General features: G+C 51.6%; 2 protein-coding genes across 2 annotated transcripts; one reads left to right on the top strand and one right to left on the bottom strand.

Moving 5' to 3' along the window:
* The first annotated feature begins 2155 nt into the window (after positions 1 to 2155).
* Positions 2156 to 2730, top strand: LOC147981109 (ethylene-responsive transcription factor 2-like). The gene is made up of 2 exons (XM_087515869.1): positions 2156 to 2454; positions 2541 to 2730. Exons 1-2 carry the CDS (start codon positions 2156 to 2158, stop codon positions 2728 to 2730), a joined length of 489 nt encoding a protein of 162 aa, XP_087371995.1.
* A 2951-nt stretch (positions 2731 to 5681) lies between these two features.
* On the bottom strand, positions 5682 to 7382 carry LOC147981108 (uncharacterized). Its single transcript, XM_087515868.1, has 2 exons — positions 7162 to 7382; positions 5682 to 6858 (listed from the first exon to the last, which is right to left on the bottom strand). Exons 1-2 carry the CDS (start codon positions 7380 to 7382, stop codon positions 5682 to 5684), a joined length of 1398 nt encoding a protein of 465 aa, XP_087371994.1.
* Between the last annotated feature and the right edge of the window lie 2325 nt (positions 7383 to 9707).

The raw sequence follows: 9707 nt of genomic DNA, 5'->3' as shown, positions 1-9707 counted from the left end.
AATTAGACTGTGTCATAATTTCCTATTGAAGATTCAAAATTAGAATGGCATGATAGGAGATCCATTTATAGGTGAAAGACAAAAACTACGTGATCATGCAATATCTTCAATCAAATGTGTTAATCAAACACTCTCATCATCCACGGTGCACGGGTGGCGCCCCGACAGTGGCGGCACCTTCTGTGTCTTCTTTCTTGGCCTTCCTTCAAGCTTGCAAGCAATGGAGATGGAGGCTTGGCACAACCCCATAATGCCTCTTGACGTGATGTGGATGGCGGCTTGAACTTTGAGAGATATGAGATGACTGATTGATGGATTGCCAGTGGCTAGGGTTGGAGGTGTATAAATAACCGACCACCGCGGTCTTCTTTGTGGATTTAGAGTGTGTTTGGTTCGACAGACGAGCTAGGATGCTTATGGGTATCCTCAACTCAGGTGGCTTGGGATATCCATTTTTCTTCATTAATTAACAAACATGTTGCGTCAAAGCTATGCCCTCCCTTTAACTCTAGCTCCAACATCATTATTGGCTAAGTAACTTGTTTGAGCTAATCTAGGCGTACATATGGGCGTGGTGGCACTTGTATAATGTTGCTTTGCAGAAAGGATTGGAGGCTTTAAAAACAGGGTTACAGTAGCATTGTATCCGTCCCAAAATAAGTGTCGTCCATATTTGATCAGCCCCTCCTCCTCAAGTTAGGCATCTGCAATTGCTTCGAGGAGTAGGTGCATTAGTTAAATGCGCTTTAGTTAACTAACAAGTGATGCACTTGAGAAAGAATTGTCTCTAACTTAGTGATAATTGGTTGAGATGCTTACAAGGTTGCTAGTTCGATGGGTTCTTTGCACTCCTCACGAAAGTGGTCCCTTGATCTACGGGGAGCAAAGTAAGACACGAAAGTGGTCCCTTGATCATTGAACTAATTAAGCTTTACATTCTTAAGAGTTGTTTAACTAGCCTTTGATGGGATCTAGCTAGGGCTAGGGCTAGGGCTCAAAAGAAAGAGCTAGAGAGTGCGTACGTGACTAGAAGCAGCATACTAAAGTATCATAGACTTGTGGTAGTGGTATAGTATCTGCGAGCTTAATTAGTCAGCTTTCAGTTTGTTAGTTCGCTTAACTAAGACCCATGCAACGTGCAGGTAGCGCGCGAACGGCTGCATTTGGGCGGGACCACAAGTTAATTACCATAATCTGTAGTAGGTACAAGTCTCCCAGTTTGTTAGGACATGTACAATGGTGCTATATTAGAAATGTCACGTAAAATAAATGATGAGGTGGAGAATAGAGAACTTAAAAAGGCTTGTCTTCTCTTATTTAAGAGAAGACAAAGATGATATCTTAGCATAATTTGTCTCACCATGTTTTAAGGAATAATGAGTTATTAAGATAATGCTAAGATATAACCCATTGTAGACATGTTTTTTATCATCTTTAAATTACATGCAAAACTTAAGATAAGATCGTTTTATCAATCATTGTACATGCTTTTATTTTAAACTTTGAAGTCTACTTTACTTTTCCTTTCTTGGAACCGGTTAAGCACGTAGTATAATTGAAGAGCAGAAAAGAAAAGAAAAAACAGAGCAACCACAAAACCACCCGAAACAGAGCAACCATAGTGCTCCGGCATTATTGTACTACATACAAATGCCTCCAACGATGGAAGTACACCGAGCAGCAATTGAGGCCAAGGGAGAAATGGAAGTACGCTAGGGTAAACAGATCCTGCATATGCATGGTTTCACAGTAACCAAATTATACTCCGGTGCAGGCTCCTGTGCGTTTGCGTGCAGAGTTTGCTGAGTGCATGCAGTTGGACTCTAGCCAGTTTTTTTAGCTTAGAGCATCTTTAACAGTCGCAGCAAAAAACACGTGTGGGCGATAAAATGCGATTTTAGCGTGCGGGAGACGGTTTCGCGCGCTCCAGCGGAGGCGGGAAACTCAGGCGCGTGGGAAACGATTGCGCGTGCGGGAAAAAAGCGGCCGGACGCGCATTAGTTTTGACGCGCAGCGTCCGGCGCGTCTATAAAATGCAGCGCCCGCCACACGCCCTCCCATCGCTCTCCACCTCGCCACGCGCCCACTGCCGCTCTTTCCTCGCTTCCTCTGTAGCTTTCTCGCCTCGCCGCCGACGCGCCACCACCGCACCACCATGCCGCCGCGCCGCCGGGCAGTTTCGGGCTACTGCAGCGTCCGCGCGCGCCCGTCCGGCGCCTTCTTCGCCGAGATTCGGTCCGGCGGCGTGCGCCCCGGCCTCGGCACCTTCGAGACCACCCACGAGAGCGCCAGGGCGTACGACGCGGCGGCGTGGCGCTTTCGACGGTCCCGTAGGGACATGAACTTCCCGAAGGTATCGACGCTGGAGATCGCACAGGAGCTGGCGCCTCCCCGCGGCTTCTCACCAACGAGAATCGTCGCGAAAACCGAAGGCGGGAGCGTCGTCTCAGCCTCGTCGAGATGGACGAGGAAGCCATGGCGCTGTGGCGTCAACGCTTCCCGCAGGACGTCATCAACGAGCAGCGGTTCTTCGCGTAAAGGAGGGCGGAGCGAGCCGCCTATCGCGAGGACCGGCGTACACGGAAGGCGGCCGCTGAATTCAACATCGAGCTAGGAGACGCGTTGTCCTGGGACTCCAACGATGATCAGTTCCTTAACGCCTTCATTGTGACGTCCGAGGAGGACATCACCGTGGCGGAGACCGAGTCGGATGAGGCCGACGACGAGTAATTTTTTTATCTATCGTAGGAGGAGGCTATGAATTATCTACGCACTTTTTTTTTTGCAAAATAACTATCTAGGCACTATCTATATATCCTTTTTATCTATCTATGTACTACCTATCTATTGATTTTATCTGTCGTTTTAATCTATCATTTTTATTTATATCTATCGTTTGTATCTATGCGTATATGTGTATCGAGTCGTAATAAAAGGAGGACAAATATAGCGCGTCTGCTGGAGCGGCTCGGGCGCGCTATATTTTGCAGCTGTCGCTGAAGCCAGCGCACCGCGGCGTGTAAAAACTGATGATTCCAATGTTGTATACTGTTTTTTAGCACGCTGCATGTTGCGCATCTGTTGAAGGTGCTCTTTCTGATTATCCGTGTCACTGAACTACCAATAAAGCCCAATCAAATAAAAGATCAGATCGATGGACTGCCAGTGGTTCAGTGCTGTACCATACTGTACCGGTGTGTGTGGCCCAATTTTATTTTTATTTTTAAAACGGAGGCAAAAGTTTTGCCTCATTTCATTAATAAAGAAGAAGAGAGTAACCAGGTCATAAGAGGGTCATTACTCCTTCACAAATGAAAGAAAACAGAGCTACTCTCGCGGCATCAATGATCCCAAGTGTTTAGCCCCGGCCAAGACCCAATTTTGGGCCTCTACTTTGATGCCCGCGAACACGCTTGTTGGCATAGAAGATTTCTTCTGAAACACCCTCGCATTTCTCTCTTTCCAAACCTCCCAGTATACAAGCGATATAAGTGAGGATACGGCCTTTCTCCGGTGCCCACGCTCGAGCATAGTCGTAGCCCACCACTCCTGGACCGTTGGGATCCCTGCCCAAGCGATACTGTCCAGCTCAGGCGCATCCAACCAGCATCTCACCGCATTCCATATGCGGGTGGAGTATCTGCACTTGAACAGTAAATGTGCCGCCGTCTCAGGCTCCCTCTTGCATAGTTGGCATAAATTGCAATTCGGTCATCCTCGTCGCTGCAAACGGTCAGCCGTCCACACTCTATCCTTGATAACAAGCCACGCAAAAAACTTACACTTTGGAGGTGCCCAGTTCCCCCAAACCACTTTTGTCATGTTGGTTGCCACTGCTCCCGCAAACTACGCCTTGTCAGCCGAGGCGGATGAGTATTTGCCATTTGCCGTGAGGTTCCATTTGATGTCATCAGGCCGATCAACATGAAGGTGTATCCTACTTATCTTCTCCCAGAGTTGGCAAAATTCTCGAATATGCTGGACCGATAGTCCAGCCTCCATGTTAATCCATTGTATCCATCTGTGATCTAGCATGGCCTCTTGCACGTACTTGCTCCTATTTGAAGATATCGCAAAGATGGTGGGCGCAACATCCTTGGGCTTTTTTCCCTCGAACCATGGGGAGTGCCAGAAGCGCGTCGTTCGCCCGTCTCCCATGGTGATAGTCGTAGCAGCGTCGAAAAGCTCTCTGTCTATGGAATCACATGGGTTTCCCATGCCCACCCATGCTCTACTGGGCTCCTTCCATTCATACCACAGCCATATCAGTCGCAAAGCTCTCGCATACATGTGAAGGTCTAGAACACCCAGTCTGCCTAGCCTCTTTGGTCTGCAAACTGTCTTCCAATTAACCTTACACTACCCACCGGAGACCTTGTCTGCTCCAACCCAAAGGAATGCCCTCTCAATCTTGTTGAGGGCACACAATGTGCTCTCCGAAAGCCTAATTGCCGTAGCATGGAAGGCTGCCTGGGCGGTGCTCACCGATTTGACCAGCTCGGTGCGCCCAGCCACAGTAATGAAACGGCCCAACCAGGGTACCAGCTTCCCCGCGGCTTTATCCACTAGGTATTGTAGATCAATTTTCTTTAGCCGGTGAACTGTCAGAGGTAGACCAAGGTAGCGCATGGGGAAGTTTGCATGAGTCGTCGGAAGGTACTCAAGAATGTCATCAAGGTCTATCCCGTTGCAGCTAATAGGTGTGACAGAGCTCTTCTCAAGGTTTGTAACTAGGCCCATGACATCGCCAAACTCCGCCAGTATCGAGGTTAGCTGCTGAATGTCCTTGAAAGGCGCCACAAAAATTGTGGCGTCGTCGGCATATGAGGAGGAACGCATGCACGTGGCCCTGCCTCCAATGCGGTGAAGCTTGCCCTGTCTAGTGGAGGTCTCCAAGATGCTCTGAATAGGATCAATCGCCAGGATAAATAGCAGAGGAGAGAGCGGATCTCCCTGCCGGAGGCCCATGCCATGCCAGATAGGCTCGCCCGGAATCCCATTAAGAAGCACTCGGGATGATGACGAACGGAGCAGGGCGGAGAGCATGTCTCTGAACCAGGCCGGGAACCCACGGTGGGCTAGAAGGCTCAGCGGGTAATCCCATCTAACGGAGTCAAAAGCCTTCTTGATGTCCATCTTGAGGAGAAGGGTAGGCTTCTTTAACCGGTGCATCCGCCGAGCAAAGTTTCGCACGTACATAAAGTTGTCATGGATGCTCCTGGGTTTGATGAAGGCGCTCTGGGACCGGGATATCAGAGTGTGCATAAAAGGTGCTAATCGGGTTGCCATCATCTTTGCCACAATCTTGGCCACCGCATGAATAAGACTGATAGGCCTAAAGTTGGTGATGCTCACAGCGCCATCTTTCTTAGGGATGAGCACAATGTTGGCGGTGTTCACCCAATGGAAGTGCTCTGATCGAAGGTCGGAGAAGCTATTGACCATAGCCATGATGTCTGCTTTGATGACCTCCCAACATGTCTTGAAGAAGGCTCCATTGAAACCATCCGAGCCCGGCACCTTATCCTTAGGCATGTCTCCAATGGCGTCAAGCACCTCCTTCTCACTAAAGGGATCATCTAAGGTAGATAGATCACAATGGATGAACTGCATGCTATCCCAGTTAAAATCTCTTTGCGGCCGAGGCTTTTTTCACAACATGCCAGAGAAGTGCTCATGGGTCACCTTCTCCTTCTCTTCGTGTAAGCTTTCCCAATTAGACCCCATCTTGAGCTTATGGATGAAGTTTTTCTCCTTCTTGAATTTATTTTTATGTGAAAAAAAATTGTGTTGGCGTCGCCCTCTTTCAGGCTTGCTATCCTCGAGGCCTGTCTCTTTCTTGCCCTTTCCAGAACTGCAAAACCAGTCACTCTCCTCTTAAGCCTCGCCCTCAAGTCTCGCTCCTCCAAGGACAGAGGTCGCAAATCCATGGCCATGTCCAACCTGAGGATAACCTCCAAGGCCATTGTGAGTTGTAGCTTGGCAGTGGAGAAGAAACTATTGCTCCAACGTCTCAGCGCAACGCCGAGGCGGCGCAGCTTCTCAGCTAGTATACGACAAGGTTCGGTGTGCATGGTTGGCTTGGCCCACTCGTCCGCCACGACCCTACCGAATCCCGGTAGCTTGATCCAAAAGTTCTCAAACTTGAATTTCCGGGGCCTTTTGGGACCGCGGTCGCTAGCCAGGATTAGTGGACAGTGGTCAGAAAGGGATGTCGCCATGGCAGAGAGGACGCGAGAACCAAATTGGACGTCCCAATCAGAGTTGCAGAAAAAGCTATCGAGTTTGCAAAGGGTAGGATCAAGTCTTTCGTTGCTCCACGTGAATTTCCGATTTTGCAGATGGATTTCCTTTAACTCACAGGCATGCAAGGTGTTCCGGAAACGATTTATACGCGAGATGTTAGCATTACTTTTGTTCTTGTTTCTGGCCCTATATATTTGATTGAAGTCCCCATTTGCGAGCCACAAGGTGCCGGCCGCCGGCTTCTGCGCGAGCAGTTCCGCGAAGAAGTCGTCCTTTCTGCTGCTGTTGGTTGGACCGTAGACCGTGGTCAACTTGAAGGAGGTATTGGATTTCAAAATTGTGATTGTGGCCGACAGAGTGAATTCCCCCATGGAAATGTCAGAGGCGCTGATGATGTCCTCGTTCCAGAGCAGGATGATTCCCCCTCTGGTGCCCACGGCCGGCAAGGTGGTGAACCTTCTCAGTCGGTGGCCTCTGATATAAGAAGCAGTTTGGGCGTCCAAAACAGCCAACTTGGACTCCTGAATACACAACAGGTTGCAGCGGGAGGCGGCGACGACCTCATGCACGGTAGTTCTACGATCCGGGCAGTTGAGCCCACGTACATTCCAACTAATGATACAAAGGTTGTGTTCTATCATTTAGGTGTTTGGACATCAACAGGAGCAAGAGCAAGCAACCACATCATTTCAAGAGGTCTGATATTGAACAGGAAGCGGCGGCAAGCTGCAGGCTACCAACACTTACACCAACACTGGTACACAGTAGCCATCCAACTTGGATCAGCCATGCCTACAGCCGAGTACATAAACTGGACTAACATTGGAAACACAAAGGACTCCACTAACAGCTAACAGCGACTACGACGAGCAGACTAATGATCAAACCGCGGCTGTGCCTTCCACCTGGTCAAACCCCTCATGGTCTAGCCCATTTGCTCCACCATGCTCCAATAGTGCATCTTCCACGGTTGTTGCGAGATCACAGTCAAGACGAAAGAGCGCTCGAAGCGCTCCAATGGCAATGGGCGGCAGTTGCCCCTGGAACAGCTCGGCGAACTTGTTGATGGCCTCCTCGGTGACCTGGTTCCCTTCGTGCACAATCCCCACGCGGTGACACAAGATCTTCTCGGCCATCTAGGCCACCGGGGTGCTTCTGTTCTTTGCTTTCAGCCGTGCACTGCGTCGGCTCAAAGAAAAACCCAGCGCCAGGGTCTTCCGGTGTGCAGCAGGCAGCCTCCTCTTGGTGGACTGCGGCGTCGGGAGCAAGGGGGCCTCCCGTGGCACAAACAGCGGCGTGGGGAGGGCTTCATCGGCACCACCCGGCGTCGTGAGCGGGGTGGCGAGGATTGGCGTCGTCTCTGAAGGTTCATCCGCCAGGAAGGGCGTAGGAGAGCTTGTGGAATGGACCATCAGTGCAGCCTGGTGTAGAGGCGTCACAGGGGAGCATGCCGCGGCCTCCAGCACCGCAGCGCACCTAGATGCACCCAGCAGCCCACCCGTGCGTGCCAGCAGACGCACCTGGGGCATCGAGGGAGCAGCAGACGTTGTCCTGGGAGGTGAGAAACCGGGCGCCCCCGCTGCGGACAAGGATGGGGTGACCACCGCCAAGGATTGGCCGCCCAGGCATGCCGTGGCCGCCCTCTTGATGCGCCAAGCCAGCTTTGCCATAGGAGAGATGCGCTTGTCGGGGTTCCTCGGAACGGTCATGGAGCTACGGCGCCCGGAGGAGGCCGGCAACGGGTCCAGCTGACGACGGCGGCAGCCCGCTGCTGGGACGACAGCACCCCCAGGCAGCGGCAGCACCTTGGAGAGGTCGATCCTCCTACCTCTCGTCTCATGTCGACGGCCATCGCCGCGGTAGTCGCGTCGGTCGTCGCGGCGGTCATCGCTGGACCGCCTCTCTATGGCCCGCGAGCGGCTGCGGAAAAGGCAATCACGCCAGGATCCAGGGCCGTCGTCGCGGCGATCCTCATCACGACGGGGGTCCTCGTCATGGCGGTCTCTGTCCTCGTCGTCGCGTCGACGCCCGCCGCCACCGACGTTGGGTTCCCCGCGCCTTCGCTCGCGGCGAGAGGCCTCGCCATCGACGAGGGCATGCGTCCAGTCGAAGCGCTCGGAGTTGCGTGGCCTCGAAGGGATGGAGCCGTCCGCATTCGGCGTGAAGTCTTCATGGCGATCCAAATGGACAATGACTCTGTACGTGAGCCCCTTGTGCCCGCCCATGGCTGAGGCAGAGACGAAAACCTCATTCCCAACAATGGTCACCCACATGATCTTGGGGATCGCCGATGGGTTGATGCACCATGCCCACAGGTCCAAAGTTGTGGCGTCCTTCTTCTCCCTTGTGGCTATGTCGAAGTAGTTGAGGATGCAGGAGCTGCCCACGATCTTACCAACGGCTTCCTCCATCCAAGCTTGCAGAGGCACCTCCTCGAGGCATAGGTGGACGTGGTGATGGAAGCCCGCGGCGTCCGCCCGAATGAGCGGCCTCCAGTTTGTCGTGTGGATGTCGAGCTTCTCGTGGGTGAACCTGCCCGGCGCCGCGGTGAGCAGGTCGCGATGGTGTGTGGTCCAATTAACATCCGTTGCTGATTAATGAACCTTAATAACTTGATCTACTGCTCCTATAGTATCTTCCTGTGGTCCGCCCTGCCGATAACCTAGTACGCGTGCACTCGCTAACACCAGATTATATTGGTGAATCAACCTGTGGTTGAGTTGGTTAGGTGAACAGTGGTATCCCCAACCCACCAGGGTTCAAATCCTGGTACTCGCATTATTTCTGGATTTATTTCAGGATTTCCGGCGATGCGCTTTCAATGGGAGGAGACGTTCCCGTCGACGACGAGGCGCCTACGGTGACTTCGTAAATCTCAAGATGATATGTCGACTCAGTCTCTCGGAGGTGCTCATAGGGGTAGGGTGTGCGTGTGTGCGTTCATAGCGGTGAGTGTATGCGCGTGTATATGAACGCTTGTGTCTGTACTGGTGCTCAAAAAAAACAAAAAAAAAACACCAGATTATATTGAACCTGTGTTAAGGGACCAGTAGCCGTGGCACATATGCTCACTCCACTCCAAGCGGCGGACCTAGCCCACTGGGCCAGGATGGGCCAACAGTGCTACTGTACATATACTTTTTTTTTGCTTTTCTCCTACGGTATAAAAGTTGTTTCCAAATCTCATGGTGGGCCACCCTCTACCTCCGCCACTCCATGGACCATGGACCAGGCACGCCACCATGCATGTTGTACTATACTGTTAATCAACTTGGCGAAACGAATTAGATACTCGTGGCAGCCAGCACGTACACTTATCTAACCAAGTGGTTGTGTTGACGATATGTTCATGCTAGCCCTGGTGTACTTGATTACCAGTAGCTAGCAATGTGCGAGCGAGTACCCAAGGACAGCTGCAATTTTGTTTCGTTCAACTCTTGGCACACCTTGGTTCCCACTGA

This window comes from Triticum urartu, chromosome 3A (assembly GCF_056163025.1).
Source record: "Triticum urartu cultivar PI428250 chromosome 3A, HENAU_Tu73, whole genome shotgun sequence".
In the NCBI taxonomy this organism is placed as follows: Eukaryota; Viridiplantae; Streptophyta; class Magnoliopsida; order Poales; family Poaceae; genus Triticum; species Triticum urartu.
This window is presented reverse-complemented; position numbering and strand designations above follow the sequence as displayed.